Source organism: Cricetulus griseus, chromosome 3, assembly GCF_003668045.3.
Source record: "Cricetulus griseus strain 17A/GY chromosome 3, alternate assembly CriGri-PICRH-1.0, whole genome shotgun sequence".
In the NCBI taxonomy this organism is placed as follows: domain Eukaryota; kingdom Metazoa; phylum Chordata; class Mammalia; order Rodentia; family Cricetidae; genus Cricetulus; species Cricetulus griseus.
The window spans coordinates 6,306,059-6,325,206 of record NC_048596.1 but is presented as its reverse complement, the minus strand read 5'-3'; the positions used below and the strand labels follow the sequence as shown (position 1 = coordinate 6,325,206).

The window sequence follows — 19,148 nt, the reverse complement described above, 5'->3', positions numbered from 1 at the left end:
GCAGAGACAGGGGATCTGGAGTGCAAGACCAGTTTTAACTACATCATAAGTTCTAGGCCAGCCTGGGATACAGTAAGACACTATTTGAATAAATAGGTAGATAGGTGTAGGTCGATGATGATAGAAGATAGATAAATAGATAGATAGATAGATGATCATAAATAGATCATACATGCATGCCTACATACATATACAGACAGATAGATAAATAAATGTAAACCACAAATAATATCCAATGTCTGGAACACATAGGTTGGGACCCTCAACCACCCAGGCATTGGATACTGATGGATGCTTGTTAGTGTTTGGTTTAGCAACACAGAGAACTGATTCATTTTGCAAGTTGACAGTCCCCATGAATGGAGGCTCACTGGGTTTCTCAAACTTCCTGAGATGCACTGAAGAAATACTGCTGAAAATGTTGCCGTAACCAAAGGTGCATGCAGAAACAGTTCTGGAGCTGCCTAAGCAGCCAGCTTCCGCATTTCCTCTAGCCTTTCCCTCACAAGCTAACAGCTTTAAATCTGTGCTTTAAAGTTGCTTCATCAACTTGGGCAATGAAAGAACTGCATGTGTTTATACATTGTGAGAAATCAGGGCATTCAAAAAGACGGAAATCTAAATTCTTTGAATGTTTTTCCATGTTTCAGCTGAAAAATAGCACATGCATATATATCATGTATCGTGTATGTATATATAGTCGGTTCAATAAAATCACTAGAAAATATACAAGAATATGCTGCTTCCTAGAGTCCTGGTCATAGATTTCCTCTGCACCACCAGGAATATACTCTACATCAGAGATGGAATTATTACTACTCACAGGGCAGTTTGCTCACTATTTGTGTTTGCAAATAAAGTTTTATTGGAACAGGGTCTTGCTATACATTTACATGTTTCTTTCTTTTTTTCTTTTTTTCCCGAAGCAGGCTTTGGAGGCTGACCTCTTGTAGACCAGGCTAGCCTCGAACTCACAGAGATCCTCCTGCCTCTGCCTCCCGAGTGCTGGGATTAAAGGTGTGCGCCACCAATGCCTGGCTTTACATTTACATGTTTGTAAATCTACTCTTGAACTACAACATCAGAATTAAGTAGTTGCAACTGACACTATATGGCTCCTAAAACTAAAATATTTACTATCTAGGCCTACAGAAAATACATTTGCTTTGCTCTTATATGCTTCCATTATGTGTAGTCTGTTAAGAATGGGGAGAAAGGCTAAAGGGATAGCTTCGTGAGTGAATAAAGTGCTTGCGTGTGAGCTTGAGGACCTGAGTTTGGATCCCTAGCACCACGTAAGAGCTGGGTGTTGTGCGTGGCTATAGCCCCAGTGTTGGGGAGCAGAGACAGGTCAATTCTGAGAGCTCACAGGCCACCCAGATTAGTCAATCAGTGAACTTCAGCTTCAGCAAGGGACCTTGTCCCCAAAAATAAGGTGGACAATGGTAGAGAAAATACCTGACATCTGCCCCCGATACACACCCACACACACCCACACACACACGCACACACACACACACACACACACACACGCACACACACACACACACACACACACGCACACACACACACACACACACACACGCACACACACACGCACACACGCACACACACACGCACACACACACACACACACACACACGCACACACGCACACACACACCACACACACACACACACACACACACACACACACACACACACGCACACACACACACGAGGTCGAGGAGAAGCCATGTGTGTTTATGTAGCTCCACTGAGCACGCAGGGGGAAAAAATTGCTGTCTACATAGCTGGTGGATCAGATTGTCTCCTGGGAATAAAGATCGTATCTTCCAGATGGAAAACAAGAGACAAAATGCAAATGAGTTTCTAAAAATACCCACAGCTTAGAGATAAGAGGGACAGGGATACTGTGCTTGCATCGAGGTGCAAAAGATACCCACGGAAACTGCTGCTTTCCATTCTGGATGCCATGTTCACTGTGTCTCCAAACAGACAGTATCTGGGCATGGTGATTCCTACCACACCGGCCACCACAGGACCTGAGGAGGGGACAACAGAAGGGTCTAACTGCCTGCATTCCCCAAGGCTGGGCTCCACGCAGGCCATCAAGCACACAGAGGAAATTGAGTCAACAAGTATTTATTTAAGTGTCCTTGGAGCAATGCTGGACAATCTGCACTGTAGAGTGCTTGTAAAGCATCTGCAGGACACGCACGTCGAACCTTAACCACATTACTCATGAACTGCAGATGTAAGCAAAGCCCACAGCGGCATGAACTTGAGGAATTAATTCTGGTTGGAGATCAGGTTTGCTCTCGGTTGGATAGAAGGACTATTAGAAGGACCATGGCTACATAATTTGGGGCCGGGGGTGGGGGTGAGGAGGAACGGGGGACACTCATGCAAAAGGAAAATATGAAGCATTTGCTCAAAGGGGTATCAAGACAAGTATCTGCCTGTGTCTTCAGGGAGGTTGAGGCAAGATGACAAATTTATGGCCAACGTCAGCTGGGACTCTCGGCTGCAAGACTCCCTCATATTTTTTTTTTCAAAACAGCAATAAAAGAATACTGAACCAAATAGGGATCGCTCACCTGCAAGTCACAAGCCCATGAGTTTGACAAAAAGAGAATGTATCAAAGCAGTGTTAAAGGGAAACATGAAGGAAATACAGCCCAGTATGGCTCCCACACTCTGCCTGCACAGGTTTTTTGTTTTTTTGTTTTTTTGTTGTTTTTTTTTTTTGTCTTGTTTTGCTTTGTTTTGTTTTTGTTTGCTTTAAACACCTGACTTTCTGTGTATTCTTATTCTCAAGAACCAGTTCAACTAATTGGAAATGCGTGTGCATTCTGTGGTGTCCTGGCACCATAGCCATTTAATGACTGTGTTCCTAGAAGCCTCAGACACAGGACTCAAATCCAGAGCCACCTGCGCTCATCACGCAGGTAGCGTCTGCCACCCACCATCGGTTCTGTCTACCTGTGTGGAGGCCTATGCGGAGCTTGAGTCTCTCCTCAGGCATGTGCCCAATCTGAAAGTGGGTGGTGGCACTGAGCAGATGCAAGGACATGGTGGCAATCTCTTCTGCATGTTGCGCTCCATTGCGAATGGGAACCCCACTGGCCACCATGTATGCATCGCCAATGGTTTCAACCTGCAAATGACACAGCAAAGTGTTCTGAGTTTTAGGGAGGCACAGGGGTCAATGAGGAGATGGGTTAGACAACAAGACCCCCCTCTTCCCAGACCCTCTCCTGAGGCCTCATACTCCAAAGCCCAACTCTCACTGACCTCCGCTCCACCTAGGGCTAGCATTTCTTCCAGTGTCTGCTCTTGTCCTGGTTCCTCCACAAACCATTGCTCCTCCCTATAGCCACCACTTGCACCTCTAGACCTGATAACCCTGATGCCATATTTCCCTAGCCCAAGGTCAGAACCAATTAGACAAGCAGCCATATAGAAGTTGGGTAAATCCTGGAGCATAGAGTGGGTCTCTCAAGCAGAGTCCATATTAGCCACCCCGAAAAGTCCTCATGCCGCATAAGGTCTTAGAAACACTCACACACCACTCACAATGCACTCACTCACACACACATCTCAACATTTGTATCACTATCTGTGCCCCCCTCCACCAGTCCTCCTAATAAAACCACAGTCCGTATTGGCATAGAAGCAGACCCCAAAGATGCTGTGGAAGACCACTATATTGGTCAGCTGGTAGGAAAACTGCCTGTGGGAACACTTCTCTCCTGGTGACCCCAAAATAAGTCAACTACCCAACAAGTCTAACCCTGTTCTAGACCACGTTTCCTGTCCTGAGAACAACCTTCACAAACACAAACCAGATGTGATAGCCACCCATGCCAAGTGCCCTCTAGGAGAGAAAGCTAGGAAGATAATTCCAGGGGGCTCCACCCTAGGCAGAGCAGGGTTGGGGATCAGGTCTCAAAGGTTCTCTGTGCCATCATCATTTGTGGGGAGCACTAGGGGATGCCCACTCAGTATCTATCACTCAGGGATATGGCCGCACTGTCCCCCAAAACTTCCCAGTCCTTCTCTGTCCCAGGACATGGATAGAGGTAGAGGCAGGGTTCTGGGGTCATGGGCAGGGCAGATATGTTGTGGCTGACTAGCAGGTGTATGGAGGCACACAGAACTTCCCTAACGGTGATCTGCCCCACAGAGTGTGTTCAACAGGGAAGCAAGATAGGTGGGACTAAGAGTCTAGGAGGATTCTGAGAAATGTATTAAGGGGTCGCCATGTGATGGCCAGGAAGAGAGGACACATGCCACTGGAATCCTTGGTAAGATAAGTCCTTATAAAAATATATAGATTAATAGTTATGGTTGATAATTAAGACAGAGCTAGCAAATAAGAAATCCTAGTCATTGGCCAGCAGCAATGTACCTAATATAAGACTGTGTGTTATTTGGGGGCCCTAGAGCAGGGGCAGAACCCAGGCTGCTGGCGGAAAGAGTTATCGTTACATCACTGTTTTTGCTGTCTTCCTCCGCCTCCTTTCTCACTCTGGGGGGCCATGTTTACGTGTTCCCTTGAGTGGCACCATGCAGGTCATAGCTGTCATCTCCCCTTTAGCCCCAGCCCAACAGTCTAAATTTGAAGAGTCTGTCTTCACCCTGGATTGCTAAGGATCATGCCAACACAGAAGTGAGATTCGCAGAGGATGCAAAGTGGGCAGCTATAAGCTTCCCCGGATCTGAAGGACACCCATTTTGTATTGGCCAATGCCTCTTTGCAAAATTACTGTGAGGTTAAAATAATGGGTGGAGATAGAGAGTGTTGGAGAGAGAGAGAGAGAGAGAGAGAGAGAGAGAGAGGGAAGGGAGGGAGGGAGGGAGGGAGGGAGGAGAGAGTATATTTATGTAGATGGCAGCCAGAGAAAACCTCAATTATCATTTCTCAGGCACAGCCCACCTTGGTTTTTGAGACAATGTCTCTCACTGGCCTAGAACTCACCAATTAAGACGGTTGACCAGTGAATCCCAGCAGTCTACCTGGCTCTGTCTCCCCAGCACTGAGAACTTTGTACCATGAAGCCCTGCTTATTTTTACACGGGTTCTGGGGGTCAAATTCAAGTCTTCCAGCTTGCAAGACAATCACTTTAGTGACCAAGTCATCTGCTGTCTCCACATGGTGACTCTGGACAAGCATGTGCATTTGGAACTTAATCAGGCCCCTTCCCAAGAAGACAAACAGAAATAAATCATGGAGTTTCTGCTGCTGTGAATTGAGATTGACTCAGTCAGCCCAGAGACAGTGGAGAAGGAGTCTGTATACATCACAGGTCTATCATCAGTCAGCCCAGAGACAGTGGAGAAGGAGTCTGTATACATCACAGGTCTATCATCTGTCAGCCCAGAGACAGTGTGCTCACCTTGTACACATCATGGCTTTGTATTGTGTGATCAAACACGCTGTACAGGTCATTGAGGAGCTTCACCACTTGCAAGGGGGAGCTGAGAGAGCACAGTTTTGTGAATCCCACAATGTCAGAGAAAAAGATAGTGACGGACTCAAAATGTTCTGGTTCTACGGACTTTCCAGCTATGAGCTGCTCTCCGACGAAGCTGTAATCACAGAAAGGGCAGTTCTTAGCCAGCTCACACTTGGTTCCATTTCCACGGCTCTCAGCAAAGGCGACCCTTCTACAGACCCTCTGGCTTTGGTGGGTTAGGATTTTACTTATTAAATTCACCATCTAGAGGTGTCGTATGATATTTTGATCATATTCTGACACTAAAGCTTGCCTGGAGTCAGAGGATAGCCACTAGCTGATCAAAACTAGCCATAGAGTTTTGAAGAGGACTAAGGACCGATAGGAGACAGGATGTAGTAAGGCGAGGCTGAGAGAATCTCTGCCCTTTGGACGGAGCAACAAGAAGAGACGGGGTCACTGGTGGCTGCTGTGCTGATTCTCGGATCATTCAGGCTCTTGCACCGATATCTAACCCCCAATTTTCTATTGACAAAGAATAATCAGATAAACGCTTCATAGAGGGCTTCTCATGGCATGCATGCATTCACTTGTGCTTTCTCTAGAGAGACAATTTAAATGTTGGCTGTAAATTGCAAGAAAGGGTGGGGTCAGGGACAGGTCACATAAATGGCTTCATTAGAGACATTTTCTCACTGAAAATATGTTATTCCTTCCTATTGCATGTGGGGTAAAGACTCGGTGTGCAGATGAGTGCACTCAAACCCCCTATGCTCTAAGCAGTGGCTCTCAACCTTCCTAACACCGAGACCTTTAACACATAGCTCCTTGTGTCGTGATGACCCCCAACCATGCAATTATTTTCTTTGCTATTTCATAACTGTAATTTTGCTACTGCTATGAATAATAATGTAAATAGTTTTGAAGATAGAGGTTGGGGGGCTCACAACCCACAGGTTGGAAACCACCGCTCTAGACAGATATGATGGTCAACACCTTTAAGCCCAGCACTCGGGAGGCAGAGGCAGATGGATCTCTGTGAGTTTGAGGCCAGCCTGGTCTACACAGTAAGTTCCAAGGCAGCCAGGATTACATATTGAGACCCTATCTCAAAATAAGTATTGCCCCTCCCACTTTTTGGTTGCCATTCAAATGTACAAGAATTTCAATAGCAAGTGATTTTCCCTAGTGCCCAAAGAATGCACAGGTGGAAAAAGAAGCAAAGCTGAAGTGATTTTTGAATTTTGATGCTACAGGCACGTTTTGAACTAAGCAAAGATTTCAGAGGCTCCTGCAAGCAATGGCGTTGCTGTTGCTTAGGGGTTAGGCATGAAGCTAGTCTGCCATCTAGTGGGAGTATCCTATTGCTGCATTCGCTACCTTCCACACTGTATCTTCCATTCCTGTGGATTGGGTTGGTTTGCCTGCATTTTCATTTACAAGGTGGGCCAGTTTGCCAACTTTTGCACACATACACAGCTCTCCCTCCCTCCCTCCTCCCCTCCCTCCTTCCCTCTTCTCTCCCTCCTTCCCCCTACCCACCACCCAGCACCCCTCCCCCTGCTTGGTCCCCTTTCACAAAGCTTGATATTCTCGATGGAAATATTCCTCCTCCAGTGGAGCTGCTGAGACAGAAAATTTCTTCTTCCTCAAGCTGTTTTTCTGCCTGCCCGCCATTGCTCCCGAATACCTGGGCAGCATGGTGGACAGGAGCCTCTCCACCTTCCTCTTCTCGGTCTCCAGCTGGCAGGTCCTCTCCTCCACCACTTCCTCCAGGTGATTGGCGTACATTTCTAGCTTTCCCATCATGCTATCCAAGAGGCTTACATGGCTTTAAAACAATGCAAATGTTAGCATCCTCTTCCAGGAACCACTGAACCACAGTGGAGACAACTCCCAAACACAGGACCGAGGAAAACACTTCTTGTCCTTAAGGCGTGCTACTGGAGGACTGGCCACGACAACAGTGGCAAAGCCCCACACTAAGATTGTACCATTCCTGGCCTGAAGATGAAGCGGCACCTTTTATTTCTCTGAGCTTGGTTTACTCTTCTGAAAAATGTACCTTACAATTGGTTTCTGGGGATCCCAGGAGCTAATGTGTATAAAATGCCTAGGGGTGAATCTTGTGGCCAGCCAACAGTCAACAGTGGCCTTCGATGACTCCTCCTCACTTCCCGACATGCTCTGTGCCACAGTTACAACAAAGTGAAAAAGTACAGATTGCAGAGTGGGGCATTTCTCAGATTGCTCAACATGGATCCTGTCTAGATTCCATTTCAGAATGCCCCTGAGACAGCACCTCAATCCCTCGCCTCCAGATGAGAAGACTGAGACTCAGGTAGGAAATAAGTTTGTCTTAGTGTTGGGACCATAAGACAAAGAATGCATATTTTGAAACATCATAGTTTATTTGATTAGTATAATTAGTATCAATAGTTCATACAGCAATTAAAATAATATAAAAATCATAAATTAAAAAATGTAACCTGGAGAACACAGGTTGTTATGTTAAGAATGCCACGTTAAATGGGCAAGTTAGAAGTAGACACTTTCATGACAGGGCTCTCTCTGCTTCCTCAAGATACCTCTGGGGAATTAAACATTCACTGTATTAAAAATTATACCATCAGGCCAGGAAGTGGTGACATACACCTTTATTCCCAACTAAGGAGGCAAAAGCTTTCCTAGGCTTCTCTGAGTTCAAGACCAGCTTGATCTATATGGTGAGTTCCAAGCCAGGCAGGGTACATAGTAGGAACTTGTCTTAAAGAGAGAGAGAGAGAGAGAGAGAGAGAGAGAGAGAGAGAGAGGGAAATTAAAAGAAGAAATAAAGAGAGAGAGAGAGAAAGGGAGAGAGGGAGGGAGGAAAGAAGGATGGAAGGACAGAAGGAAGGAAGGAAATATCATGGTGCTGGAGAGATGGCTCAGTGGTTAATAGCACTTTCTGCTCTTGCAGAGGACCCAGGTCTGGCTCCCAGTACCCACAGGGCAGCTCACAACTGCCTATAACTCCAATTCCAGGGAATTGGACAGCAACTCCGGGATCCAGGGACACTGAAAGTCACTGGCTCACATAAACTTAAGAAGGCATACACACATTCACATAAATACTTTTTTAGAAATTATTCTGTAAGTCTAATATTTAGGAAGCTGCTATTGAGAAAACAGATTTGAGAGGCAAGCTTAACCCAAAGTCAGTTGCCAGCTGTAAGGTTGGGAGTTAGCTCAGTGGTGTCCCCTTGCCTAGCACACACAAGGCCCTGGGTTTCATCCTCAGCTCTGTAGAATAAAACAAATGAGTGATAATCTAAGGTTGGCGAATGATTTTCATCCTGTGATCCAACCCCAAATATTAGTTATGATCCTTGGAATAACAATTGAAAAGGATACTAAGGCAGTCTCAAAACATCCTGGGAATGAGAGCCTTAACTGATTAGAGATGTCTGAATGGGCCCAGTGGACAGTGACCTCATTGTCTGACCCATGTTCACAAAGTAAATGATGACTCAACCACTCCACTTTAGCCGCGTATAGAACATACTTTGCATATGGTGGACATTAAGTAGATACATGATGATAGGAAGAAGGAGGGGGCAGAAGGGAAGATGGATAAGAAAGACAGGAGAGGAAGAGGAGAGGGGAGGGGGAAACAAGAGTAGAAGGGAAGGGTTGGGAGGAGAGGGAAGGAAGGAGAGAAAAGCCGGAACTTTTTCAATTCCCAATGGCTAAAAGACCAGAAGGCAGAACCTACTGCACAGTTAGCTTACCCCCTGGGACTGGCTTCTTGTAACACCTTCTTGATGGAAGGGAAGGTTGGCCTTTGCTCCGGAGACTCATCCCAGCAGGCCCTCACCAGGAGGACAATCTTTTCATCACCTTTATCCCCCAGCAAGGTTGGTCGCAGTGGAAATGGTCCCCTGGGGTCTTTGATGCGGCTGATGATTTCTGAAATCCATTTGGGATTTGGAGAAATGAGCTACATAGCTTTGTCATTCACCACCCACCTGTCTAAATGGTGATGGCACCCACCAATTTGAAAACAGTTTAAAATAAACAACATATTCAAATTCCAGGACAATCTAGACGTGTACATAGATATTCTAGATCCTGCTAGAAAATTAAACAGCCCAATGGAAATGTAAAAACCCCTGACCTCTCAGTTTCCAAACAGGCTTTTTAAAGTAGAGCTCCTGGGGGTGACCTTCCAGATGGGGAGGCATTTGGTGCCCAGCTTTCCAAAGTGTGCCTCGTGCGATGTTGTATCCCATGCTTCATGAACGTGATTTTAATGAATAAACCCTACTGTCTCCCTGACTGCCCAATTCTGCAAACCCCCTTGTTTTCACTTCTTCATTGGCTTCCCACCAACATTTGTTTAGGGATTGCATCTCCCACACTCTTAAAAATATTCTGAGAACAATGCATAGATACTTTGATATAGAAATAATTTATGCAGCAACAGCATAAATGAGCACATGCAGCTAAGTAACAGGAGCTGGCATGAAAAGAGTGTGTATGTGTATGACGTGGTAATGAAGGCTAGAGAAGCAAGATTATAGTTCAAAGGTGCCTGAGACTTTTGGAGACGGTTGAGTGGGTAAATGGGGAGAGAAATGGGGAGAGGGTCATATTCTGTTTGATGTTGTAATGGTGGTGGTCACGTGGGCATTGAATATTTTCCAACACCTAGGGGAGTTTATAGTACAGTTAGGTTTAAGGGATGAAAACATTGACTTTTAAAATTGTCAAGTAGGACTGAGAGAAGCTGGCCGTGGTACCCAGGCCATAAGGAAAGGGTTTAACTGTGCTGTGTGTGCGTAATGACTTTGCTGAAGAGAGGGGGAAGGTGCAGACCAACATGATATCTGAGATAAAACAAGAAGAAAAAGAGCCATTCACAATTCTTCCACCCATAGCTATGTCCTAGCTGCTTCTTGTGAGGTCCAGTTACTGAGTTTAAACCACCTTACACCTGTATTGTGACTGAGCAGTAAGTAGACAGACAACAGACAGCAGGAGCCATTTTCATACTGTTGGAGATGGAGGTTACAGAGAAGCAACGGAGGCTGGATCATAGCCCAGTGGTGGCTCTGTCCTGCGGCAGGTGCCCTAGCCTCAGGTGAGTCTGGGCGCTGCTCTGCTGGCCCCCAACCTTCTCCATCAACACCTGCTCGCTTCTGCCTGACCCCACCTGGAAAAGAGTGGACCTCCTCAGTCCAGGAAGGTCTACCCTGAGTCTGGACACACCTCACCCCTGTTTTCTCTTGCCTAGAATTCAACAGCAATACAAATTGCAGAAAACCTACAAACTCATGGAAATTGAATAACACTCAATTACACCATTCCTGGGTTGAGGAAGAAATAAAAAAAGAAATTAAAGACTTCCTAGAATTTAATGAGAATGTGAACACAACATACCCAAACTTATGGGACACTTTGAAAGCAGTGCTAAGAGGAAAGTTCATAGCACTAAGTGCTCATATGAAGAAACTGGAGAATAGTCACATGAGAGAATTGACAGAACAACTGAAAGCTTTAGAGCAAAAAGAAGCAAACTCACCAAGGAGGAGTAGACGCCAGGAAATAATCAAACTGAGGGCTGAAATCAATATAGTAGAAACTAGGAAAACATTACAAACAATCAATGAAACAAAGAGTTGGTTCTTTGAGAAGATCAACAAGATAGACAAACTTCTAGCCAAACTAACCAAAAGGCAGAGAGAGAGCATGCTAATTAACAAAATCAGAAACGAAAAGGGAGACATAACAACAGACCCTGAGGAAATCCAGAGAATCTTCAGGTCATACTTTGAAAACCTGTACTCCACAAAATTGGAAAATCTAAAGGAAATGGACAGTTTCCTGGATAGATATCACTTACCAAAATTAAACCAAGAACAGATAAACAGTTTAAATCGACCTATAACACCGAATGAAATAGAAGCAGTCATCAAAAGCCTTCCAACCAAAAAAAGCCCAGGGCCAGATGGCTTCACTGCAGAATTCTACCAGAAATTCAAACAAGAGCTAATTCCAGTACTGCACAAGTTGTTCCACACAATAGAAGCAGAAGGGATATTGCCAAACTTTTTTTACGAAGCTACAATCACTTTGATACCCAAGCCACACAAAGATACAACTAAAAAGAGAACTACAGACCAATATCCCTCATGAACATAGATGCAAAAATACTCAACAAAATATTGGCGAATCGAATCCAAGAACACATCAGAAAAATCATCCACTATGATCAAGTAGGCTTCATCCCAGGGATGCAAGGTTGGTTCAACATATGAAAATTCATCAATGTAATCCACCTTATAAACAAACTGAAAAAGAAAAACCACATGATCATCTCACTAGATGCTGAAAAAGCCTTTGATAAAATCCAACACCCCTTCATGATAAAGATCTTGGAAAGAACGGGAATAACAGGAACATATCGAAACATGATAAAAGCAATATATAGCAAACCAACAGCCAACATCAAACTGAATGGAGAGAAACTCAAATCGATTGCTCTAAAATCAGGAACAAGACAAGGCTGTGCACTCTCTCCATATCTCCTCAATATTGTACTTGAAGTTCTAGCTAGAGCAATAAGACAACAAAAGGAGATCAAGGGGATACCAACTGGAAAGGAAGAAGTCAAACTTTCACTGTTTGCCGATGATATGATAGTCTACATAAGTGATCCAAAAAACTCTACCAGGGAACTCCTACAGCTGATAAATACCTTCAGCAAAGTAGCAGGATACAAAATGAACTCAAAAAAATCAGTAGCCCTACTATATACAGACGATAAATGAGAAAGAAATCACAGAAACATCACCCTTCACAATATCCACAAGCAACATAAAATATCTTGGGGTAACACTAATCAAAAAAGTGAAAGACCTGTACAGTAAGAACTTTGAGTCTTTAAAGAAAGAAATTAAAGAAGATACTAGAAAATGGAAAGATCTCCCATGCTCTTGTATAGGTAGAATCAGCATAGTAAAAATGGCAGTCTTTCCAAAAGTAATCTACAGAGTCAATGCAATCCCCATCAAAATCCCAACACAGTTCTTCACAGACCTTGAAAGGACAATACTCCTTTATATGGAAAAACAAAAGGCCCAGGATAGCCAAAACAACTCTGTACAATAAAGGATCTTCTGGTGGCATCACCATCCCTGACTTCAAGCTCTATTATAGAGCCATAGTTCTGAAAACAGCTTGGTATTGGCAAAAGAATAGACAGGTAGAAAAATGGAAGCGAATTGAAAACCCTGATATTAACCCACACACCTATGAACATCTTATTTTTGACAAAGATGCTAAATCTATACAATGGAAGAAAGATAGCATCTTCAACAAATGGTGCTGGCACAACTGGATTCAGACATGCAGAAGATTGCAGATAGATCCATGCACAAAACTTAAGTGCAAATTGATCAAAGATCTCAACTTAAATCCAGCCACACTGAATCTTCTAGAAGAGAAAGTAGGAGATATCCTTGAATGAACAGGCACAGGAGACCACTTCCTGAACATTACACCAGTAGCACAGACATTGAGATGGGACCTCCTGAAACTGAGAAGCTTCTGCAAGGCAAAGGGCACAGTCGGTAAGATAAAATGACAGCCCACAGAATGGGAAAAGATCTTCACCAACCCCACATCTGACAGAGGGCTGATTTCCAAAATATACAATGAACTCAAGAAGCTAGCCACCAAAACACCAAACAATGAAATTAAAAAGTGGGGTGCAGAACTAAATAGAGAATTCTCAACAGAGGAATCTGAAATGGCTAAAAGACGCTTAAGAAAGTGCTCAAAATCCTTGGCCATCAGATAAATGCAACTCAAAACAACTCTGAGATATCACCTCTGAGATACACCTGTCAGAATGACTAAAATCAAAAATACCAATGACAATCTATGCTGGAGAGGATGTGGAGAAAAAGGAACACTCCTCCATTGCTGGTGGGAGTGCCAACTTGTAAGACCACTCTGGAAATCAGTATGGCGGTTGCTCAGAAAAATGGGAATCAGTCTACCTCAAGATCCAGCCATTCCTCTCTTGCGTATATACCCAAATAATGCACGTTCATACAACAAGGATATATGTTCAGTCATGTTCACAGCAGCATTGTTTGTAATAGCCAGAACCTGGAAGCAACCTAGATGCCCCTCAACTGAAGAATGGATAGAGAAAATGTGGTACATTTATATAATGGAGTACTACTCAGCAGAAAAAAAGTGATGGAATCTTGAAATTCACAGGCAAATGGATGGAACTAGAAGAAACTATCCTGAGTGAGTTAATCCAGTCAGAAAAAGACAAACATGGTATTACTCACTCATATATGAATTTTAGACATAGAGCAAAGGATTACCAGCCTGCAATCCTCTTCACCAAAGAAATTAGGAAACATGAAGTACTCTAGGGGAAAATGCATGGACCCCATGAATGGGAAGGGGCAGGAACTCCTGAGCTAATTGGGAGCATGAGGGTAGGGGAGAGGGAGCTGACAGAATGAGAGCAGAAGATGAGGAAAGGAGAGGAGGAAATGGAGGAGCAGAAATATTGAGTTGGGGGAAGAATAGAGGAGAGAGAGCAGGATGAGAGATACCATATTAGAGGGAGCCATTATAGGTCCGAGGAGAGATCTGGCACTAGGGAAATTTCCAGATATCTACAAGGATGACACGAACTGACAATCCAGGCAATGGTGGAGAGGATAACCTAAATGCCCTTCCCCTAAAATGAGATTGATGACTACTTTTTATGATATCCTAGAGCCCTCATCCAGTGACTGATGGAAGCAGAGGCAGACATCCACAGATACACACTGAACTGAACTCTGGAACCTAGTTGCAGAGAGGGAGGAATGAAGATTGAAGGGGTCAGTACCAGGTTGGAGAAACCCACAGAAACATCTGGCCTGAACAAGGGGGAACACAAGAACCCCAGACTGCTGTCTGGGAGGCCAGTACAGGACTGATCCAGACCCCTGAACATGGATGTCAATGAGGAGGCCTCTGCACTCTAGGAGGCCCCTGGTAGTGGATTAGTATTTTTCCCTGGTGTAAGAAGGGACTTTGAGAGCCCATCCCACGTGAAGGGATGCACTCTTGCCCTGGACACATGGGGAAGGGCCTAGGCCCAGCCCAGGATGATGTGGTGGACTTTTGGAGACCCCGTTGAGGGCACTACCCTGCCTGGGGAGTGGAGGGTGGATGGGGTGGGGGGTAGGTGGGGTGGATAGGAGGGGTGAGGGTGAGGGGAGGGAGAGGGAGAAGGAATTGACATGTGAAACAAGCTTGTTCCTAATTTGAACAAAAAATAAAAAATAAAAAAATAAAAAAAAAAAACAGAAAAAACAAACCACAGAGGTGATGAGGTCAAGTTGGCCACATCATTGTGAACTCATGCTTAGCTTATTATAGATGCAGACGTGTGCCTGTGTCTTCTGTGTGCACATCTGGGTTACTATACACATCTGCATTCCCATCCACTGCAGAGGGGCTGGAAGCAACCACACTCCGGGAACAAAAGGCATCCTTACTGCCCAGGTAGCACCATCTACAGAAAGAAGCCAGGGCTGCCTGGAAAACGATCTGCAGTCTCAATCTCAGTGAGTGGGGGATTGTAGCACTGAGCACTGGCGTGGGGAGTGCAGTATTGAGCAGGGGGTGTAGTGCTGAGTGGGAGTATGAAACACAAACATAGAGAATCTTTAGTACCAGGAAGTAGGAAAGTACTCAACAGTTAACGAAAACGCAGTAGTAGTTATGTGTCCAGAGGGCGTGCCACCAACTGAAATTGGACAGCCAGAAATGGAACCATTTGAGCCACACATTAAGCAGAAAATTTCCATGAGTCGTTGTGATAGATATTAATAATTGAAGAAACAAAATAAATGGAAACAAGTAGATCAATCATTTACAGAGAATTCTATATATTACCTATAGTAACTCTTGATTTAATACAAACTATACATAGTGAGCTCCTTCCAATATGGAAGATGAAATCAAGAACCCTACAGCGTGGATATCAACAGTACTATCTCATGCAGGTAACCAAAGTCAACATCAACTTTGACAGCTGTGTTCATGGTTACGTGCTTAAGAATTTTCAGGGTCACAAAAATGACAATTTACATCAACAAGCTCCCCCCCCCAACACATATAACCCCAGAATAACCATGAGAAAAAGAAAACATCAGATGTTCCAAGTGAGAAGTGATCTCTATAACACCTGACCAGGGGCTGGGGAGATGGCTTCTGGGGTGTAGCACTTGCCATACAAAGAAGGACTAGGGTTTGAATCCTAGAATCTGTGTAAATGCCAAGTGGGTGTGGTGGCTTGCCTAGAATCCCAGCACTTGAAAAGTAGTGACAGGGGCTTTTCCAAGAAAGCTAGGTAGCTGAGCTGGAGAGATGGCTCAGAGGTTAAGAGCGCCGACTGCTCTTCCAGAGGTCCTGAGTTCAATTCCCAGCAACCACATGGTGGCTCACAACCATCCATTATGAGATCTGGTGCCCTCTTCTGGTGTGCAGAACGTTGTATACATAATAAATAAATAAAATCTTAAAAAAATTCCAACTTAAAAAAAAAAAAAAAGAAAGAAAGAAAGCTTGGTAGCCTGGATAGCCAGAAAGGCAAGCTCTGGGTTCAGTAAGAGACCCGGCCTTGAATTGTAATGCAGCTTGAATAATAAAAACCCAAAGACAGTGCTGCAGAGATGGCTCAGTCATGAAAGGCTAGGCTCACAGCCAAAAACCAAAAACAAAAAGCAAAACAAAACAAAACAAAAACCCAGAGAAAGATGTTGGGGTCCAAACTGAAGATCAGAAAAGCAAATCAGCCAGCCACTAGAGAGCTCTTACCTCTACCAAAGCTAGGACCAAAGTGGGCGATCCTGTCCTCAGAGTGACTGCAGACTGCAATGCTCCTCACCTAACCTCAGACAAACTGTAGACAAACCTTGGCTTCCATACAGGCATGCACATGCATGTACACCTGTACACATGTACACCAATACACAGGAAACACACAGAGGTGTACACACAGATCATACACACATCGAAAACCAAATCTGATCAGTACTCCTCAAAAGCTTCAAGGTCATAAAGCCGGGAGGGGTGTTGACGATGCATAAGAAATCATCTAACCATGGTATGGCGTCCACGATGTGATGTTGAGACAGATGAAACCGGAACAATCTGAATAAAGCATGGCCTAAACTAACACAGACTATGGGTTACAAACTATATGTGGCTGGGTTTCTCGTGCCCACTTAAAATCCCAGCACTCAGGAGACTGAAGCAGGAGTGTCACTTCAAGTTGGAAGCCAGTCTGTGAGTTCCAGGCCAGCCAGAGGGGCAAAATGAGACTCAGTCTCAAACACCAAACCAAAACAAAATTGTATGTGAGCAATGCCCTTAAGTCTACATTTTAATACCTAAAATATATTCTGAAGCAGTACCTTAAAAGTGTACTTTAAGCCGGGTGGTGGTGGCGGTGGCGCACGCCTTTAATCCCAGCATTCAGAAGGCAGAGGCAGGCGGATCTCTGTGAGTTCAAGGCCAGCTTGGTCACTGAGTTCCAGCACAGCTAGAACACAGAGAAACCGTATCTCCAGAAAAAAAATAATAATAAGGACTTTAATCAATTATGTTTTATATCCCAAAGTAAAATTCCAACCAGAGGGACAGCAATGGCCCGAGGAACCGAGATAAAAGACAGTGCTGTGCTGTCTGCTGCCCTGAATTTAGCTCTGAGGACTTCCTCCAAAGACCATCAGATGATAATGAAGCCTGAGCGCACCAGTGGGGTGTGGGCTTGTTACCTAGCAACACGCAACCTCCTGTTTCCATTCCATCTTTCTACAGTGCATTAGCTACTTTGAAGCTGTCATTGTCTTCAGCAAATAGGCAGGACACTGGCCTGGGGTGGAGAGGCTGAGTAAATACTTCTGGCCCTGTTCCCATATTTCCAGAACAGGATTGGAGAGCCGTTCAAAACAGCGCTTAGTAAGTTTCCAGGTGCTAGTCTCGCTGCTGGTCCAAAGACAAGGCAGACCAAGGCATGCTCTTCTCAAATGTGCCTTAGCAGGGACTCTGATGCAGGGGCATAGTCTCAGGCCTCACTCCAGACCTCCTGAGCCAGAAACCTGGGCCAGCATAGGGGAGAGCAGCAATTCTGTCTTTTAGCAAAGACAGAAAGGTTATTCCAGCACACAGTACAGTGTGAGAATCACTGGGCTGCTATGCACAAGAAACCTGGCTTATTTGTGGGGAAGCATGGGAAGCAAACAGATGTGGATTTGTCTATGACCCAAGAACACAACTGAGAAGCCACAGGTCTGTGTGACAAGCCAGCGGTTGTTACAGTGAGGAGCACTTTGGCTGTCACAGAGTTTTCTCATGGCTCACTCAGACCCCAGCAGCCAAGAGCAGATGGGAGTGACACTGAAGGTGGCCTCCACTTGGACTCAGCCAGTGGCATGTGTGCATTGGATTGGTTCCAAATTCAGGAGTGCCTGGCTGGATCTTGAGCTACTACTCTTGGGACTAACCTCATTTTGAGATAGTTTCATTTAGCTACTAATTAGAAACTGTTTAAAAGAAACTGCTTACACACACAGAAACTTCAGGCTTAGAAAGTCATTGCATAGGATGGTAGCCTAAAGACTAATCTGTTTTGTTGTTGCTCTTTTATCAAGCGTGAGTGTGAGTGTGTATGTATGTGTGCACGTGTGCGTGTGTGAGCACATGTGCCAGTGTGTGTGTGTGTGTGTGTGCCCGTGTGTGTATGTGTATGTGCATGTGTGTGTGCATGTGTGTGTATATGCGTGTGTGTGTGTGTGTGTGTGTGTGTGTGTGTGCATGTGTGTGCATTTGTGTGTGCATGTGTGTGTGCATGCACGAATGTGTGCTACATTCTGGTTTATCATCACCCTCATCACCTCTTACTTCCCTCCCACCACATGGCTCCACCCCTCCCCACACACACGCCCCTTCACTCTTTCCCATGAGCAGCGCACTCCAGCCTTACCCTCAGGAGCCCCCTCAAGGTCATCAAAGGGCCCATGGGCCTGCTGGTGGATCAAGTCCCTCATGAGAACAGCAAAGCTGTAAACATCTCCTTGTGGGGTGCCAGGCCAGGGCAGCTCCTGAAGCCGCAACAACTCTGGGGCCGTCCAGTAGAGCTCTGCATGACAATGGGGTGACATTTTGAGGGAAAGCGACATCTACTTCCTTCTGTTATGCAGATGCTATATGAGGACAGAGCATCCTAAGAGGCTGACCCTCTGAGTGCCTGCCTGGGAAAGCAATATCCATAAGAAAGACCATGGAGAAAAAGGTTACCATAGTTTACTCAGTACCATGATACAATAGAATGTTACTATGTATTAAGTTTAAACTTACATGTAAATCAAATAGTTGGTGAAAATAAATTGTATATGATTTTTAAGTCAGTAAATGTTTCATTCGAGTGCCTACTGTATATAACTAGATGCCCTGAGTCGCATAAAAACTTGAGTGAAAGGGGGTCATGTAAGGAAAAAAATTCAGTCATGTCTGGCCTGGCAGGCAGCTCACTCCTGGACTCAGTTCTCTTTAAACAGCCTGTGGTGATATATTATTTATGATTTAATAAAGATTGCCTAAAGACCATAGAAGCAAAGC

The 19,148-nt window shown here is 44.7% G+C and overlaps 1 protein-coding gene across 1 annotated transcript in view; it reads right to left on the bottom strand.

The window, feature by feature from the left end:
• LOC100760728 (guanylate cyclase 2G-like) overlaps positions 1 to 19,148 on the bottom strand; it is a 50,198-nt gene that overhangs the window by 2,333 nt on the left and 28,717 nt on the right. Inside the window, exons 14-19 of the mRNA XM_035443107.1 lie at positions 18,514 to 18,669; positions 9,233 to 9,410; positions 7,153 to 7,293; positions 5,403 to 5,595; positions 2,985 to 3,159; positions 1,946 to 2,044 (exon numbers count right to left, since the gene is read on the bottom strand). Coding sequence (XP_035298998.1) covers positions 1,946 to 2,044; positions 2,985 to 3,159; positions 5,403 to 5,595; positions 7,153 to 7,293; positions 9,233 to 9,410; positions 18,514 to 18,669 — 942 coding nt within the window. The remainder of the gene's footprint in view (positions 1 to 1,945; positions 2,045 to 2,984; positions 3,160 to 5,402; positions 5,596 to 7,152; positions 7,294 to 9,232; positions 9,411 to 18,513; positions 18,670 to 19,148) is intronic.